Genomic DNA, 20,373 nt, shown 5'->3' with positions numbered 1-20,373 from the left:
TGAGGATTAAATGAAGCATATTAACAGATTTATTATGCCTTAACCACATAATGTTCCAAAAGTAAAACACGTATATGCTGACCAGTAAGAGTCAGTAGGATTAATGATGCTTTAATCTTTCGGGGTCATGTGTTACCAAGGTTGAAATTAACAGTGGTAAGAAATTTTTAAATATTCTCAGCCTCATGATGTGACCATACTGAGCCATCTCCCTTAAAGAGCAGCTTGAAACCCTATACACCAAGCTGAAAGGAACTTTTACCAAGGAAAATACAGGATGCATCCCACAGTTAGGGGAATCTTGATACTTTCCTCACATTTAATAAAATTATATCAAATGTAAACACTAAGCAGACCTTAGAAATATTCTGGCCAACCCCTCCTCATCCTTGTTTCATTGGCTTAGCAATGTATTAATGTGTAATTTCAGTTTTATTTTTATTCCAGAGCATCTATTTCAGGGAGAATTCTACCACTTAGAATTATAACCACTCTGTCCTTCATAGAAGCAACACAATAAATCAACAAATATCTATTAAACTCCAGGCACATGTTCAACACTGGGATTGTTCTCTGCTAAGCACCATATATAAAAAGATCAGCGTACGATGTAAGTAAGATATAAGATGTAAGTAAGATGATGGCTTCTTGCCTTCAAGAAGCTTATAATCTATACATTTGAAGCTATTAGAAATTAATTCAATAAAACATAATAAAATGAATATTTGGTGCATAATTAACATGATGGGCCTTGATCCTCTCTTTGCTCAATTACCCTACTCTCTTAAGTGTCAACATCAGCTTCAAAAAAGTGTATTCAGTATGACTTCAGAAATCCCCAAATCACAGTTTTCTATAATGGCAGATTATTCTAAATGAATTTGTTTGCACATTGTATTAGTTTTCTACCATTGTCTTAACAAATTTAGTTAAATTTATCAAATTTAAACTTACCAAATTTAGTTAAAACAACACAAATTTATTATCTTACAATTCTGTAGGTCAGAAGTCTAAAGTGGATTTCCAGAAGCTAAAATCAAGATGTCAGCAAGACTGTGTTCCCTCTGCGGGCTTCTGGGGAAAGTCCATTGCCTGGCCTTTCCCAGATTCTAGAAGCTGCCTGTATTCCTTGGCATATGGCATGTTCCTACATCTTCAAAGGCGGCAGCACCAGGCTCATCCCCGCTCACCCTGACATCTCTCTGGTTCTCTCTTCTGCCTCCTTCTGCTGTTAAACACCCTTTGATTACATTGGGCCCACCTGGGTAATCAAAAACACCCTCCCCTATTTGAAGGTCAGCTGACTTGCAGCCTTACTTCCACCTGCAACCTTAATTCCCCTTTACCATGTAACAATATATTCACATCATTGGGTGTGCTGCGGGGTGGCAGGAAGAGAGACTCATTACTCTGCCTATCACATCTACTGTCTGAAAGATTTCTTGGTAGAAATTTTAAAGTAAAAATATTAATTTCTATACTCAAATTAGTCAGCCTTACTGTCTAAATTGGGAGAAAAATTAATAAACCCCTGGGATGACTGGAAAACTCTTACAGAATGAATATTAATGACTTGTGCCCAGACACTATACCTAATAGATACTAACTTATCACTTAAGAAAAAGTACAATAATCACACTTGTACATTTTGATGGGTTGTTGATGTTTCTTGGTTTTCATCAGCAATGCATACTTTGTCATTAGATAGAGTAGAAATATTCTCTAAACCTTCACTGAATTCTGCATATTTCTGTATGGTTATCTCCTCTCCTCCTAACTTTCCAGCACCCTTAGAAAAACCAGGAGACTCTTCTCTGTTTTCTTCCTCTTTAGAAGTAGCAAGTTTTTCTAGGGATTCTATTACTTCATTTCTCAACTCATCTTCAGATTCTTCAAAATTTCTGAAATAAGAGTTAAAAATCAACTTTATGATATCAAAATAATTAAAAATACATATGAAAGGTAGTTTCCCTTCTCATTTCCCACTCCCACTTGAGCAATTTAATAGATGCATTTTCCCCTACGTAATGCATTATTTATTATATCTGTCTGGTTTTCCTAAGAATGACAAAAAACCAATGTTGGGATAATCAGTATTCTATTTAGTTGGACTTGTGTTTGACAATTTTAATTATATTTATTAATACCCATCTACTCTTATGTTTAAAAAGTGAAGAAGAGAGAAAATAATAAAAGAATAAAAAACAGCTGCCATATAGTGAGCCCTTATTATATACCAGTGACTGCCCTCGAGCACTTACGTAACTGTATTTCATCTAATACTAGCAACAATTTGAGGTAGACATATTCACCATCAATTTATTAAGAATCTGGGCTCAGAGAGGTTAATAAAACTTGCCCAAGGTCTCACAGATACTAATTAGTAGGACGAGGAACTGAAATTATATCTAAGACCTCAACACTGATATTTTTAGAAGGGAAGAAGGCAAGAGACCAAGAAAACCATGTCAACAATCCCAGATATCTACATGGCAAGTAAAGAGGCTGAGGAAGATCTGGTAAGAGGCAAGAAAGTGTTCATCATGGAAGCCAAGGAGGCAGAGAATTTCCAGATAGGGAGCAGCCAAGTAAGAGGAAGACAGAAATGACAGTTGGACCTGGCAATTTCAAGGTAATAGATGACCTTTGCAAGAACATTTCTGGCCTGCTGTGTGGCAGGAGTGATTCTATAGTGGATCAAGAAAGCAGTAGGAGGTAAGCAAGTGACAACAAGGAGCTTAAACTCCTCTGAGGGGAGCCTGGCTCTGAAAGGACAGTGTTAACTTGAGAACATGAAGGCAGTGATTTTTTGGTGTTTCTCAAGATGGGAGAGATTTGGGCATGTTTATATGCTGAGAGAAAGTAGGGAATAGAGAGACATTAAAAATAACGGAGAGGGGCATCTGTGTGGCTCAGTCAGTTGAGCACCCAACTCTTAATTTTGGCTCAGGTCATGTTCCCAGGGTCATGGGATAGAGCCCTGCATTGGACTCCATGCTGACCATGGAGCCTGCTTAATATTCTCTCTCTCCCCCGCTCTGCCTCTGCCCCTGCCCCACTCACAATCTGTCTCTCTCTCTCTTAAAAAAAAAAAAAAAAAAAAGGGAGAAAGACAGATAACAGACAGGAACAAGTTCTCTGAAAAAGGCTGGGATTCAGAGTACCCATGCCAGGATGTGCTTTCAGCAGGAAGGGAGACAATTTTTTTATCTGAGAAGGAAGATAGGGAGAGAGAAGGCAATGAGGACTTCTGTGGACAGAACAGTTATGGATCTAGACAATCAAGACCGTTCCACTTACAAACCACATGCTATCTCTGTGAGGTAGGAGGCATGGTCACATGACAACAGTGAGGTGGATGGGGGGAGAGCGTGCAGGGCAGATACACAGGAGGAACACAGAGACAGAAAGGGAAGAAAGAAAATTTAAAAAACAAAACTTCAAAATGAAACTTCTAAAACAAAATAAGCCTATAAACTAAAATTCCAAAACACATGAATAAATCTAATGGTAAGAAAGATAGGCAAGAAATTTTATTCAAAGTTGGAGCAGGAGTTAAGTCCAGATTTATTACTTTTATGGAGGATTTTTATAATGCTCTTTAAGTATGCTCAAAAAGATAAAGCACAGCATCCATTTTAAAATGTTTTCCAATTAGGGGAAATAATTATGCAATAATTAAACAACACATAAATATATAAACAATTATGAATCTTAGAGATACATAATCATTTAAATTAAAAACTTAATAGATGATGGGGCACCTGGGTGGCTCAGTTGTTTAAGTGTCCAACTCTTTGTTTTGACTCAGGTCATGATCTCATGGTCCATGAGTTTGAGCCCCACATCAGGCTCTGTGCCAATAGTATGGAGCCTGCTTGGGATTCTCTCTCTCCCTCTCTCCCTGCCCCTTCCCTTCTCATGCTCTCTCTCTCTCAAAATAAATAAACTAAAAAAAAAACTTAATAGATGATACCCAGATAGGTTTGAAAATAGTATTCAAGAATTCACCCAGAATGGAACAGAGATGAATAAAAAATACAAAAGTACAATTAGATGTTACTGGGGACAGATTGAGAAGCTCCAAAACATATCTTTTTTGAGGGCCACAATGGAGGGAATAAGAAAAACATTTGGAAAAGTAATAAGTAAAAATGTTCCAGAACTAAAGACAGTCACAGGACCTCACAAGAAAGTGAGCCAAGCAGGATAAAAGAGAAATCCAGACCCAGACATACAACAGTGAAACATAAGAACACAAAGATAAAAAGAAAATTATGAACATGCTGGGGAGAAAGTAAGCATATCTATAAAGGAAAAACAATCAGCATATTTCTCATCAACAATAATAAAGATCAAGAGAAAAACCATTGTCAACCAAAAATTGTATACCCAGCTGAATTATAAATAAAGCAATAAAATAATTTTGGATATGCAAACATATCCAAAATTTACCACCCACCGAATTATTAGAGAATATTATCTTTTTTTTTTTTTTAATTTTTTTTTTCAACGTTTATTTATTTTTGGGACAGAGAGAGACAGAGCATGAACGGGGGAGGGGCAGAGAGAGAGGGAGACACAGAATCGGAAACAGGCTCCAGGCTCTGAGCCATCAGCCCAGAGCCTGATGCGGGGCTCAAACTCCCGGACCGCGAGATCGTGACCTGGCTGAAGTCGGACGCTTAACCGACTGCGCCACCCAGGCGCCCCTAGAGAATATTATCTTAAAGAATTATTGGAGAATATACATCAGCAAGAAGAAAACTGAAATAGGAAGAAAAGCACAGACTAGAAAAAACCATGGCAAATTCAAAGAATGATAAACTATAATGGCAAACTGAGTTAGGTTTGAGAGTAAAGTGTATATATTTCATCAAAAAAAAAAAAGGGTAAAATTGGATTACATGATTTGATGTCTCAGACTTAAAATGTTCCAAACCTTAAAAAAAAGTGTAGGGGTACGGGGGGCAGGCAGTAAAGATGGTGAATACAAGAGGGTTCATTATGCTGTTCTCTATTTTCACTATGTTTGAAGTTTTCCACAATAAAAAAAAAATGTTTTTTAAGTAAAATTGTAACCCTAGATAACAATATTAGAATGGAAGGGTTAGCGGTTAAAGGTGTTCATCATATTTGGGAAGAAAAAAGATAACTGAACAACTTCTGAATTTGTTAGATAAATCTGTAGGAAGTACATAAAAGCTAGCTATTAAAAGAATAGAAATATAATCTGTATCTTTAAAACTAGTACAGAGAAAACAGGAGTAATACAGAAAAGTTTGTGATTGTAACATAAGGTTAGAAAACAGGAGGGGAAGGAAATGACAAATGATAACAAACAGAAAATACAAAATCAAGCTTAAAATATAGAGTGAACCCCAAATATGTCAATAATTCTAATGATTTTTATTATATTAAATTAATTAAGAGACAGGTTATTACAGGACAAGAAGCAAATCAACCAACTACATGCATTTTATAAGAAACACATTATAATGAAACCAGATGGAAATTATAAAAATTAAAAAAAATTCATGTCAGAAAAATACTTAAAAGTTAAATAAAATAACTTAAAAGTTGGAATAGCAATGTCAGTATCCGACAAAATAGAATTTAAGGCAAACAGCTTTAATACGGACAAAAATTACAATACATAATGTATAAAGGGGGGGGATACTCTATCAAACTGATATTACAATCATAAATTAGAACACAGCTTCTATATATTTAAAGTACATTGAAAGGAGATAGAAATATGAGGAGAAATTATCAAAACCACAAACACAGATGAAGATTTTTATGTACTTCTATCTAGAAGTGATAAAGGGGAAATAAAATCCATAGAGTAGTTTAACAAAAAAATGTTTTAAGCTTGATAATTATATAGAACATATGTACCCCCAGAATAGTAAGAATATGCATTTTTTTCAAGTACATATATAACTGTCATAAAATTAATACTTCACTGAATAGCAAAGGGAGTCCCAATAAACTTTTCCAAACCACTAAAACTCAGATGATCGTCTCTGTCCAAAATGCAAATAAATTGGAAACTCTGATTTTTGAAAGTGATTAAAAAATGCATTAGTCAGAAACTTCAAACCTGAATCATACCATAACAAGAAATCCCAGACAGAAATCTTGGCAAAATACTGGCCAATATATATCGGCAAAATATATATATCTAACAAAGAACTGGTAGCAAGGCTATCTAAATAATGCCTGTAACTCAGAAACTACATAGACACCACACATACCCAATAGATTGGTTAAATTTTTATTTTTATCTTACTTTTATTTATTTTTATTATTTTTAAAGTTTATTTACTTATTTGAGAGAGACAGAGACAGTGTGAGGGAGGGAGGGGCAGAGAGAGAGGGAGAGAGAGAATCCCAAGCAAGCTTCAGGCTGCCAGCACAGAGCCCGACACGGGGCTGGAACACACAAACACACGAGATCACGACCTGAGCCGAAACCAAGAGTCGGACACTCAACCAGTAGGCCACCCAGGCACCCCAAGATTGGTGAAATTTTTAAAAATTGATCATGCCAAGTGTTGGTAAAGATGTAGAGCAACTAGAAATCTTATACACCATTCAACAGGGGGATGTAAAATGGCACAACCACTTTGGAAAATAGTTTGGCAGTTTTTTAAGAAGTTAAACATTCACCTACCAAACAACTCAGTCATTCCACTCCTACAGTTTTACTCATGAGAAATGGAATTTATGTCCACGCAAAGACATGCACATAAATATTCATAGCAGCTTTATTTATAATAGCCCAAAACTAGAAATAATCCAAACATCAATTGTTAGGTGAATGTATTACTAAATTGTGGTAATATATATATTATATATTATATATATTATATATATTATATATTATATATTATATATTATATATATAATTCTATATATATTATATATATATAGAATTATATATATTCTATATAATGGAATAGTACCTAGCAATAAAAAGAAGTGGCTAGGGGCGCCTGGGTGGCTCAGTCGGTTAAGCGGCCGACTTCGGCTCAGGTCATGATCTTGCGGTCCGTGACTTCGAGCCCCGCGTCGGGCTCTGTGCTGACAGCTCAGAGCCTGGAGCCTGTTTCAGATTCTGTGTCTCCCTCTCTCTGACCCTCCCCCGTTCATGCTTTGTCTCTCTCTGTCTCAAAAATAAATAAACGTTAAAAAAAAAAATTAAAAAAAAAAAAAAGAAGTGGCTAATTGATACACATGTCAATGTGGAAGAATCTCAAAATCATTCTCAAATGGAAGGGTTTCCACAGAGCCTCAGGGTGTTGTCCCTCAGAATCTAAGCAAAAGCTCAAGACAGGGAAGCACTTATGTAAAAAAGATCTGTGGAACTGGCTTTGTCTAATGAAATGAATCCCAGTAAGATTTGCAGAAACCTACATGATTTTCGAAAGAAATATATATGCAGAAACATAGCCAGGTTGAACCAAAAGGGACACAGACAATCCTAATTGAAAAGAAATGGCTGGACTCTAAAATTCTACTGCCAGGAAGCAGGCTGAGAAAATTCTCTCCTCCCTTCCTTCCTGCCCTCCTTTACTTGCTAGACAAGTTGATTCTAATGTTCGTATGGAAAAATAAACAAGCAAAACTAGATAGAAAAATACTGACAAAAGCAAAGTATTTAACGAACTAGCCCTCCAAAATAATAATTCATATTATGAATATGTTTATAATATAATAATTAGACTAGCAAGAATAAGAATTGGATGCAAGCACATATAAAAATGTAGCACGTCATAGAAGTCACATTTTAAATTGGTAGCAAAAATAAAGATTTTCAATAAATGGTGTTGGAGTAAGGAAGGAGTTATTTGGAAAAAAATAAAGTTAGAGCCACACTGTGCAGTGTAATATGAGTGAAATCCAAGAGGATTAAAATCTTTAAACAGAAAATTAAATCATAAAAGTACTTAAAAATTCTGGCATCATTTCTTATGAAATAATTGATAAACCTAATTAGATAAAAAAAAATAAGAAATTTCTACATCATGAGCCACTATAAATAAAATCAAAATGCAAACAAAAAACTGGGGAAAATATTCTAGAGCCATATTATAGATAAAACATTAATCTCCTTAAAATACACAAGGTTCCCCAAATCAATACAATGTTAGTAGCCTAATTTTTTAAATGGCTAAGGCTATGAATAATTGTCTCCAATGAGGAAATAAAGATGGTTCTTAAGCATTTGGAAAGACAACCTTACTCAGAAAAGAAATGCTAATTAAACGTAACCTTAAATGTCACTTTTTAACCTATCAGTTGTGCAATCGTCCTTAAGTTTGGTAACACACTAAACAAGAAAATGTACAAGGTCACAGGCACTCTTGTACTCTGTCAGTGGAAGTGTTCATAGGTGTTAACTTCTGTGAAGGGCAATCTGACAATATTCAATTACAAATGTACATACAAATAGTATGTAAATTACTATTTGTACATTATGATACGTATTCAAGCTACAGTGTTAAGTGATAAAAGGAAGTTGCAAGAGAGTATGTGCACTATGAAACTTCGTACAAAAAAGAAAAAGAATACACACATACACAAGATACACACATTGGCTTACAGTTTAATGCAATTCCTCAGGGGAGGTGTGCACATGAGGCATATTTAATGCCTCTGGGAAGAGGAATTGTCATAGCAGGAAAACTATGACAAAGTTTAACCTCTGAATTTGGAGCCATGTGACTATATTACCTATGTAAATTTTAAAAAATTAAAAAATTTTTTAAAAAGTACATGATAAAATTTTTTTAATTCAAAAGACTCCAAGTTTTAGAACTAATAAGAGAATTCAGTAAGGTTACAGGATACAACATCAATAGTGTTCTATGCACTAATAGTAGCCAAGGTGAAACACAGTAAAAGAAAAATGACCCCCTTAATAATGACAACAGCAACAACAAAAAAAGTTAGGTGGTACCTATATGTTGTGAATAAGACTACAAAAATGCTGAAGGATATTTTATGAAAAGACATAAAGAGATGCAAGCTATACTATATTCATGTATGTTCAGATTTATGGTCATAAAGATGTCAAATCCTATAAATTACTCAACAAATGTAATGTCATTCTCATCAAAATCCCAACAAAGCTTTTCATGACACTTTACAATAAAATGCAAAGATGTATGTGTTAAGTATATCTTAAGGCAACAATAGCTAAGATAACTTTGAAGAAAAAGATATGGAGACAAGAAGGTATGAAACTAGTCCTACCACATACCAAGAGATATGGTAAATGCACAGTAATTTAAGACAGAACATCACTCCTGCAGAGATAGGAAACAATGCCATTGGAAAAGAACAGAGCCTGGAAACAAACCCATATGTGTAGTAAAACTTGGTCTCTTTAGCTAGGTCTCTGAGACTATTGTTCAAGTCTCAACAACAGCATTTTCACTTTCTACCAGCGCTTCACTCAGGCATCTGGATAGGACCTACTTACGTATCATCATCGTCCAATCTTGGTTGTTCCTCATCTACTTCAATGCCAGGGGCCATTCCCACATTTCCCTCATCTTCTCTAGGAAGCCACTGTTTTAATGTTCCCACTGTTAAAGAAATAAGAGAGATTAAAACATCCCAGCCTATATACCCAATGAGGGGTATACCCAAATCCTGTATTGAACATCAACCATAAAGGTAAAGCCTTTGAATCATTTCCATTAAATCAGAGAATATGACAGGAATGACAAGTGACATCCCAACAATCGCACATTGTCTGAAGGTGGTAGGCAACACAAGACCAGAAAGAGAAGTGAGAGGAATCAGGATCAGAGATGAAGAGACAAGGGGCGCCTGGGTGGCTCAGTCAGTTAAGTGTCCAACTCTTGATTTCGGCTCAGGTTGTGATACCACGGTTGTGGGGTTGAACCCCGTGTCCAGCTCTTCCCTGTCAGCTCAGAGCTTGCTTGGGATTCTCTTTCTTCCTCTCTCTCTGTCCCACTTCCCCTCCTCTCTCAAAATAAATAAACTTAAAAAAGAGAGAGAGATGAAAAGACAAAATACTCCCACTTTGGGGATAGATGCTTTGATTGTATAGAAAATTTAAGAAAATCTTCTGTTGTAAAAACTTAAGATTTGCCATCTTTATTGGATCACACTATTCTTCATCCACTGATTATAAGATGCATTGTTATTTTACACACCAATAGCAAAGAAAATGCTACTGACAAAATGACAAAATGATTCCTTAGCCCTTAGAATTTATATTTTATAAACATAAACTATTATAAGAACTTTTAGTCCTTTCTAAGCATACATTTTAAATATTGTATCAGTCTGGTATATTCCTAAAAAGGAAAATATAAGTTAAACAAATTGAATAACATATAATTAAAATGCCTCACATTCAGAGTATTACTCCTCTGAGTTATTTTTTTAGATTATCAATCAAAATTTTTGGATCCTGATTCAGAGATACCATAATAAAATGATTTAGGAGACAATTAAGATATTCTGAATTATTCTTTCATTAATGTCTGTGTTTTCTAAATTATGATAAGAAGCACATAACATAAATTTACCCTCTTAACAAGTCTTAAGTGTACAGTATTGTTAACTATATGCACAATGCTGTATAAGAGATTTCTAGAACTTTTTCATCTTGCATGGCTGAAACTCTAAACAAGTCCCCATTCTCCCTCTCCCCTGCCCCTGGAAATCACGATTCTACTTTGTTTCTAAGAGTTTGACTTCTCTAAATACCTCATACAAGTGGACTCATTCAGTGTTTGTCTTTTTGTGACTGGCTTATTTCACTTAGCATACTGTCCTCAAGTTTCACCCATGTTGTAGCATACGACGTGATTTCTTTCTTTCCTTTTTATGGCTGAATAATATTCTATGCTATGAATATGCCCCATTCTCCTTACCCATTCATCCACTGATGGACATTCCAGGTTGCTCCCACATCTTGACTACAGTGAATACTGCTACAATGAACATGGATGTGCAAAATCTCTTTGTTCTTTTGGACATACACCCACAAGAGGACTTGCTGCATTATATGGAAAATCTATTTAAATTTTGTTTAGGAACCTCCATATGCTTTTTATTATGGCTGCACTATTTTACAATCTCACCAATAGTGCATAAGGGTTCTAATTATTTCGCATCAACACTTATTTTCTGTTTTTTGTTTTTGTTGTTGTTGTTGTTTTTGTTGTTGTTGTTGTTGTTTGGCTAGCAGTCATCCTAACAGATGTGAAATGATATCTCTGTGTGGTTTTTATTTGAATTTCCCTGATGATGAGTGATGTTGAGCATCTTTTCATATGCTTATCATTGATGTCTAGGCTTTTTTCCTGCATAACTTCAACCTTGGTGCGATCAATAGCAATGTTGAGACATTTTCTTAAAATCTAAAACACTAAAATGGTTTACAAAAAAATTTAAAATGCTGGCTTCCTAAGCTGGCTTTAAAACTATAAAGGCTTAGCCTCCGTTTGACTCCCACTTTGGGAATTTTGTTATACATGTCTACATTAGTTAGCTTTTCCAGAATAAACCACCACGTAACTTAGTGGTTTAAAACAGTAACCATTTATTTAGGTCACTACCCTGCCGTTAGGCAGCTCGGACTGGGCTTCGCTGGCTGGCTCTTCTGGTCTTGGTTGAGCCCAATCATGCATGTGCGGTCACTTGCCAGGCCAGCTGGAGGCTGGCTGGCCTACTGTGGCCTCTCTTGGGTGGCTTGCCTCTCTTTTCCACATGGTCTCTTCATTTTCCAGCAGGCCAACTGGAGGGAGTTGAGAGATAGACAGAGTTCCAAAAAAAAAAAAAAAAAAAAAGAGCAGCAGTTCCTTGAATACTCAGATTTGGCACACCACCACTTCTACTCATCCTACCCGCCAAAGCAAATTACAAAGGCCAATTAATATTTAAGGGGAAAGAAAAAAAAAAGCCATTTAATGATGGAGAAGCTGCAAAGTCATATTGAAAAGGGCACAGATACAGGGAAGAGTGAAGGACTATGCCCATTTTGGGAACCCACCATAACCTACGTCTCCTAGGAGACCCCTCTTCCTAGGGGTCTAAACAGTGTTTCACGTTAGTCTCCAGGAAAAAATCCCACCCACTGCTAACAAGTGGGATTAGAAATAGTAACTTTTCTCCAAAGGTGAAATTAAAAACAAAGTGTGGCTTTTTCTCTCTGGTAAGCTATTCACGTACATAACTACAAGTAGAAATTTCACCACACTGTAATTAAATATTTACCTATTTTTAATCAATATGTTTCATCCCAAATCATAGCTTATATTGTTTCCTAAAGTGCACTATAAAATAAACGAACTGATTGATACATATCATCTATGAGGTTGTCTGGCTGATTAATAGCAGCCTGAATATTCCACTTGGTATGGGATTCATAGTTTTTGGTTTCCTGTTTTAGGAAGACAATTTTAGCAGGCTTTTATTTTTTGTTTAAAAAGAGAGAAGAAAGAATGACTATAGCTAACTGTAGAAATGTAAATCAGCTGTTATCAGGATGTGCAACCATGATGTTACCAAGGCAACTCTGTGGCCTGAAAATTTACACAAGAAACATGGAGGTTACCTTCCCACCAAGGATCCCCTTGGAGTGGTTAAATGATAAACAAAATTACTGACCTGAATTAATTATGCACATGTAAAAAAAAAAGTACTTGTCCTCATCTAAAGAGTGTAGCTTTTATTAGTAAGAGTCATTGAAAAGGATTTTATGAAAGTCTTGCTATCTTAAAGTGAGGATAAATTAAACATGTAGTTGATAAAGTTTCATTTTTTTAATGGAATGCAGGGCTAGAAGCATGAAAGAAATTGGAAGTTTAAGCTAAAGACTGATGAAGGGTATATGAAAAATGCTTAAATGTATGACCAATAGCTAATCCTTACAAGCCTTTATAAACTGTGTCTATTATACCTGCAATCAAAGTTAGTAAAACTTACACATTCAGAAAGCCTTCATGAAGATTCTATACAGCCATAAGAATTATTTTTCACATTGTAATTTCCCTCTCCAACTTGACGGCCATACAAATATTGGTAATTACATGCCCTTGCATAAAGTTATACTAAAGCTGTGCTGTGGTTTTATGTTCATTCACAAAGACTATGGCCATCGACTAAGTTCTATGCACTAGGGATAGAGAGACGAAGCAGAGTGGTAATCAAGACAAAGCTCTCAAAAGCTTATAGTCTAGGGAGGAAGATAGTAAGAATAAGAAATTAAAGTGAACTTTAGTTTTATGATCAGACAATTATAGTGTCTTGTGGGGTATTAAGCGGGGAAGCAAAACCTAGAGGCAGGCAAGGGAAACATGCTTAGATATTTTCTCAATCATTTAAAGCAGTGGCTCCCCGTCAGTGGGACCCAGGCAGTAGTTTGAGATCCAGGTTTTTCATAGCAATCATAAAAATGCAAATAAATTCACGACAGCATCTTTTTTATGACATGAATTTAAACAATAAATATAATGATGAAAGGTCAATATTGCATGCGTTTAACAAATAATTTGAGCGTGAATAAATTTAAGTGTCAGACCGAATGAATGTGAAATTGTCAGAAGCAGCTAAGAGAAAAGGTGGGGAGACTGTAGACAAACTTGAGGACTTCCTAGAATTTTTGGGATTAAAGAGAAACATATTAATATAGATACAGGGTCTGCCACTCACTCATGCAAAAGAGCATTCAAGGTTTGACTTTATTTCAGACCCCTTTACAAAAAGTCCCATTGGGTACTATAGGGAAAAGAAGGGAGAGAAGGCTAACCGCTGATGAAACATACTGACAGAAATGGTAGGAGGTTCATCAGAGGGAAATCTTGCAGGAGGTATAATTCTGATCAAAGAGGCAGGCATTCTAAACCAAGGGAGGAATATATGATGGTGGAGAAATGCAAGCAAACCTTGGCATTGCAACAGGCCGACCTGATCTTTAAGGTGCTTAGAGTCCACAAAGAGACTGGATTTTATTCTGGGGGTAAGAGAGAATCTTGTGCAGGATTTTAAGCTGAAAAGAGATTTGGTCTTTTTTAGGAGGAGGATTATCAGGCAGGAGTGCAAAGGGTTGAGCTGAAGGAAGAAAAGATGACCAGAGACAGGAAGTCAAGAGGCCACCAGCACTCAGAGCACAGCTGGGGCGGGAGGCGTGTCAACGCCCTGAGCAGGTTGCAAAAGAAAACATCTGCACTCTGCTTTGAATGCACCTGTGGAGCCAAATTCCTATTTCCAATCTCACTTGATAGATCAGTTGTTCATATATGCCCAATGTAAAGCCATCTATGTAAAAATACATGAAGTTCATGAACTAATTAATTAATTAGGCATGACAGACCAAATGAAGGTTTTCTATGACTCTAAGAATCACAGGCACAAATGGAAGCAGAGGCATCATAGCCACCAAGTATGTCCCCACCTCAGTGTCTTGAAAGAGGAACACCATCCTTCCTACCTGGCCTGGGGTCCCAGCCCTTGGCTTCCAGGCCAAACCAGGTCAGCCCAAAGCTTCCTCCTTACCGCCTCCAGTCCCATCCTCAGGGACAACGCTTTTAGCCCAGCACAGAAGGGAAGGGAGCAAACAAACAGGCAATTACATTGCTTTTTATAATTTGAAAGTACTGGAAAGAGAGTCTTAAAGGCAGTTTCTCCCTTTCTCCCTCTCTCTCAAGTTTTAAGCAACAGTGTGTCAACTGACAGAAGTAGTAAGAGCGAAGGATTTCGAAGGACTTCTTACACTCAGGGACTCTGGCCCCCTCTACTTCTCCTAGATTTTAGTCAAACTGCTTTTCTCAGGGCCTGACACAGACTCGTGTACCTGTATGTCCTTCCCACCTGATACGTTCTTTCTTCTCTACATTCTTGAAGACTCAACTTTCACAAAGATTTCACAAAGTTTGTGAAGTTTAGGCTTCACAAACTGGCTGACTCACTCTTGGGTAGGAAGGTGCCTATCTTACATTATTCTCAAGGTTGTACACATTTCTGCATCGTTCTTTATCAGCCTCTGTTATACCTAGCTTGTATCTATGCCTCCTTACCACCTCAATCTCGCCCTGAAACACAGGGTCCCTAACCTCGCACCTGTGCCGAGGCACCTGCCTGCCTATGGTGACTTCCTTGTAGTATTGCACACCTGAGCAAAGACAAAATCCCTCTGTGATAGGAATTGCCTCAAACTTTTGAAAATGATGGTTGGCTTTCCATAAGGCAAACACAAACATAATCTTGCTAAAAATCAGAGGCAAAATAAAAAAAAACCTCCCAAAGTCAAGAAACTCTATTATGATGCATTTTCATTGCCCATAGGATAATAATTTGTCTATTGAATAGCTGTCAGAAATATACTGTCAGGTAGAGCTAAGCAAGACCAGCTCATCATCTACAAAGCCACTTGCCCTACTTACTTATTTTCACCAGTTGTCAACTGATTACATTAAAGAAAATTACCCTACTTTTCTCAGAAGCTCGAGTCTTTTGTTAGCAGCATTTGGAACGGGCTCGGACAAAGCAAATCAGCTTCTGCAAAGGCTGAGACCTTTACAGTTCTCTCTCCGGGCTGAAGGTATTTTTATCCCCTTTCTACATTTACAGGTCTCTGACAAAGTTCCTCAGGCGACTGGTTATATTTTTAAAAATAAACTGCATACCCAATTCTCCTTCGTTGGCAGAAAATGAGCTACTTGTTAGACGTGCTGCAGCCAAAGCGTTCATTAAAGCTCCTGGCACTTCGTGCCGCCACTGTTTCCTATTTTCTGGAACGCCTTCAGTCACAATCCCTTGGCCACCTGAAGAGGAAACTGTGTTACTGAAAATAAAAATGTTTCTTCATTTGAGTTCTTATAAAATCATGGAATGTTAGAAGGTGACCTAATCCCACCCCTCATGTTACCAGCAAGAAAACAGAGATACAGAAAAGATTAGTGACTTATGACACATGGCTGATGGGTAGGAGAGTCACTTTTGTGCTTTGTAAACTAGCCACACTGGTATGTTAAAATTTCTATTCCACTTGTTTATTTTAAACTAGGTTTTCTTTCTTATTATCTCATTGGCTTCAAACAGATGAAATTGTATTATGTTTGCAAGCCCCCTCTTGCAAGTTTGAGGACTTTAGTGTTTTTTAATGGTATAAATGTAAGTCAACTCACACATTTATAAATGTCTGTGATATAGTTACACATTTCAAGTTATGAAATGGGTATAAAGTTCAGCTCTCCTCCAACCCTATGTTATCAAGAGGAACACAGGAAGTAAGAAAAATCTTCACCACCTGTAAAAATAACACCCAGACTTTGCTGTGAACACCTCCTATGGAAAGACTATGACGGAAGCTCAGATGTAAACGAAGGAATTTAGGTTGGAAATATCATATTCTAAACACTCCTAACATTTCAATAGCACACTGGTTTACAAAGCAATTTTATATGTATTTTTGTACTGCTAACTCTAACCTTTATGGATAGCCATCATCTTAATTCAGATTTTATTGATGGAAAAAAACCAACCCCTGCAAGAAATTCCAAGGAAGTAATGGGGCTAGCATGGGAAGGCAAGTCAAGCCAACTGTCCTTCCTTAGACAATCTCCCTCCCCACAAGGAAAGGGGATTCTGGATCTTTCTTCCTTTCTATTCTCATGAACTGGAGTCATCAGTTGTCTAGCATAATTAGCAGGCAAGTTTCTCAGGAGGTGGGGCAGATACCAGAACAATGTCTTTGAAAGATACTTGATACCAAATGTATAGGGATTGTACTAAAAGAACTGTGGCATCAAGCTGAGCACCAGCAACAAAGCTGCAGCTGAGGCTTTGTCTCCCCCTGCTGGCAACTTACACTGAACGAGTGTAGATTCCCCGCCCAGCAGAGTGGAACAGGTGGAGGTCATGTCACCCGCTGCCATCATCGCCAGGAGAGTCTGAGGAGCTCGTGCGTCCCACTGTCTCCTGTTCTCTGCAGCAGCACCAGTATCTTGAATGAACAACTCTGAGTATGAGAAAATGACTCGTTATTTTAAAAGCAGTCAAAGTGCAACTAATTGTACCAAACAGTGCTCAGGAACCCTGGAGGCAGTCCATCAGCTGGTACACTCAAAAACAGAGAAATGACCACCTCATTTGAACACAGATTGTTACAGACTGAATGCTTGTGCCCAGTCTCCACCCCAGATTCCTATGTGGAAACCTAATGCCCAATGTGATGATATTGGGAGGTGGGGTTTTCCGAGGAGGGGGCGGGGGGGGGATGATGAGGTCATGAGGGTGGAGCCCTCATGAATGGGATTAGTGCTCTTATAAAAGAGATCCCGCAGAGCTCTTCACCCTTTCTGCTAAGTGAGGACACAGTGAAAACATGGCAGTGGGCCCTCACCAGACACCAACTCTGCCAGCACCAAGATCTTGGACTTTCCAGCTTCCAGAACTGTGAGAAATAAATGTTGTTTATAAGCCACTGAGTTAATGGCATTTTGTTATAGCAGCCCAAACAGACTAAGGCATACATCATAACTTACAAGACTGAAATTTTAAACAGGCTTACGAGCTGTTCCATTTTTATTAGTAATATTTGATTGACTAGCCAATATATCCAAATGTTAGTAAATATTAGTGACAAGAATGGACAAATTCCTTGAGGTACTTCTGAGCATTTTACTTCAGTCGGTTTCCATGGAAATGCATTCAGTTCTGTTATCTTAATTTAAAAATCTTTTCATTGGGGCGCCTGGGTGGCGCAGTCGGTTAAGCGTCCGACTTCAGCCAGGTCACGATTTCACGGTCTGTGAGTTCGAGCCCCGCGTCAGGCTCTGGGCTGATGGCTCGGAGCCTGGAGCCTGTTTCCGATTCTGTGTCTCCCTCTCTCTCTGCCCCTCCCCCGTTCATGCTATGTCTCTGTCTGTCCCAAAAATAAATAAAAACGTTGGAAAAAAAAATCTTTTTATTTACTACTATGTTTCACTATAGGAAATATGAAAATCAGATAAGTAGAAGAAAATAAAAGTTACCCATAATCTCACCATCTAGAGACTATTAAAAATTTTAAAATTTCTCCTTGAATATAGATTCTGTGTTTTGAAACAAAAATGGGCCTCACACTATGCGTAACTTTCAGAACTTACTCTTTTCAATGAGTAACATATCATAGTCAGTTTATTAGCTACTCTTCTATATGCCCATTTTAAAGCAAATATAGTATTGTTTTGCGGATGTATTAGAATTCTTTGTAATTGGATGTTTAGTTTGCTAGTAATTTTTCACTTTTATAAATAATACTATAATGAGATCATCGTAGCTAAATGTTTGTGGACACTCATGATTATTTACCCTAGAAAAACTACAGAAGATGACAATTCTAGGAGCTAGATTATTTGCTTCACCAAAGCTTTTCACTGCTAACGTGGACTCTATTACTAATTTGCTCATGATTGTTTTCCATGTATTCTGAATAGTTTTCCCTAACCAAAAAGAAAAACACCTATATTTTCTCTTACTTCTTTTTCTTTTGTTGTTGTTGTTTTAAATTCTAGTTAGTTTACAGTGTAATATTAGTTTCAGGTATACAATGTAGTGATTCAACACTTCCATACATCACCCAGTGCCCATCACAAGTGCACTCTTTAATCCCCGTCACCTACTTAACCCTTCCCCTCAGCCCCCTCACCTCTGGTAACCATCAGTTTGTTCTCTATAGTTAAGAGTCTACTTCATGGTTCACCTTTCTGTCTCTCACTTTCCCAGTGCTCATTTGTTTCTTAAATTCCACATATGAGTGAAATCATATATTGGTTTTTCTGTGATTTATTTCACTTAGGATAATATTCTCTAGCTGTATCCATGTTGTTGCAAATGGCAAGATTTCATTCTGTTTGATGGCTGAGTAAAATTCCACTGTGTGTGTGTGTGTGTGTGTGTGTGTGTGTGTGTGTGTGTGTATGTGACATCTTCTTTACCCATTCATCAGTTGATGGACACTTGGGCTGTTTCCATAGTTTGGCTATTGTAGAAAATGCTGCTATAAATATTGGGATGCATATCTCTCTTTGAATTAGTATTTTTGTATTGTTTGGGTAAATACCTAGTAGTGCAATTGCTGGGATATTTCTATCTAATAGGACTAGATCTATTTTTCACTTTTTGAGGAATCTCCATACTGTTTTCCAGAATGGCTTCACCAGTTTGCATTCCCACCAAAGGGTTCCCCTTTCTTTCACATCCTCGCCAACATCTGTTGTTTCTTGTATTGTTGATCCAGCCGTTCTGACAGGTGTGAGGTGACATCTCATTGTGGTTTTGGTTTGCTTTTCCCTGATGATCAGTGATGTTGAGCATCTTTGTCTGTTGGACATCTGTCTGTCTTCTTTGGGAAAATGTCTATTCATGTCTTCTGCCATTTTTTAATTGGATTATTCATTTTTGGGGTACTGAGTTTTATAAGTTCTTTATATGTTTCAGATACTAACCCTTTATCGGGTATGTTATTTGCAAACATCTTCTCTATTCCATAGCTTTCCTTTAGTTTCAACTGTTCTTTTAATTAACTTTCTAATATATATCTTCATTTTTTACATATAAATTCTTTGGCTTTTTAAATTTTTATTTTCATTTTGTTGTATCATTATATAGGGTCTGACTTCACAACTTTCCCCTAAATTGTTAACTGATTGGCCTAGCAACATTTATTTGATTGAGCCTTTCTTTCCCACTAACTTGTGGTATAACTTTCAGCATATGCTAAGTTATTATCCATACTCAGATTTGTTTCTAAACTATTTCTTCTTTTCACTGCTTTATCTATTCTGATGCTAGTATCATATTCTTTCGATGACTATAATTTATAGAATATATTTTGACATTTGAAAGCCATATGTGCCCCTTCGAATCTCCAACATTCTCCAAACTGCCAAGATGTTCTCATCTTTTTGTGGTTTTGATTGAAACTGACAAAATCCATATGTATATTTGGAAAGAATATTTCTAATATAGAACAGTGTTATTTCTCCCCATTTACTCAAGTGATCTTTAACTACCTCAGTAAGGTTTTATAATGTTCTTCACATGCTCTGCAAAACCCTTATAAAGTTTATTCCTAAATTATATATGTGTACACACACACACACTTGCTGTTGTTACTGGAAATGAGATCTGAAAACTAAATGAGAAAAATACTTGCAATACATATTATAGGTAACGCTTTAACTTCAAGTGTCTTATAAAGCGAAAAATAAATGCTGTTTTCAGTGGATGAATGAATGAAAGATGAAAGCACATAATTCACAAGAGAAATATGGATGATCAAAACATATGGAAAAAAATTTTCAACCTGAATTATAATTACAGGAATGCAGAGAAGTT

The 20,373-nt window shown here is 36.8% G+C and overlaps 1 protein-coding gene across 4 annotated transcripts in view; it reads right to left on the bottom strand.

Moving 5' to 3' along the window:
• Window positions 1-1,624: 1,624 nt before the first annotated feature.
• Window positions 1,625-20,373, bottom strand: part of NEK5 (NIMA related kinase 5) — a 60,096-nt gene continuing 41,347 nt past the window's right edge. For all 4 annotated transcript variants that reach the window (XM_030309754.2, XM_030309772.2, XM_030309763.2 and 1 more), the window contains 4 exons: window positions 16,862-17,011; window positions 15,678-15,815; window positions 9,494-9,599; window positions 1,625-1,901 (listed from right to left, as the gene is read on the bottom strand). In XM_030309754.2, the coding sequence (XP_030165614.1) occupies window positions 1,634-1,901; window positions 9,494-9,599; window positions 15,678-15,815; window positions 16,862-17,011 (662 nt within the window). In that variant the 3' untranslated portion in view covers window positions 1,625-1,633. The remainder of the gene's footprint in view (window positions 1,902-9,493; window positions 9,600-15,677; window positions 15,816-16,861; window positions 17,012-20,373) is intronic.

This window comes from Lynx canadensis, chromosome A1 (genome assembly GCF_007474595.2).
Source record: "Lynx canadensis isolate LIC74 chromosome A1, mLynCan4.pri.v2, whole genome shotgun sequence".
NCBI classification, from domain to species: domain Eukaryota; kingdom Metazoa; phylum Chordata; class Mammalia; order Carnivora; family Felidae; genus Lynx; species Lynx canadensis.
The sequence above is the reverse complement of the archived record's forward strand: the minus strand, read 5'-3'. Positions and strand labels throughout refer to the sequence as shown.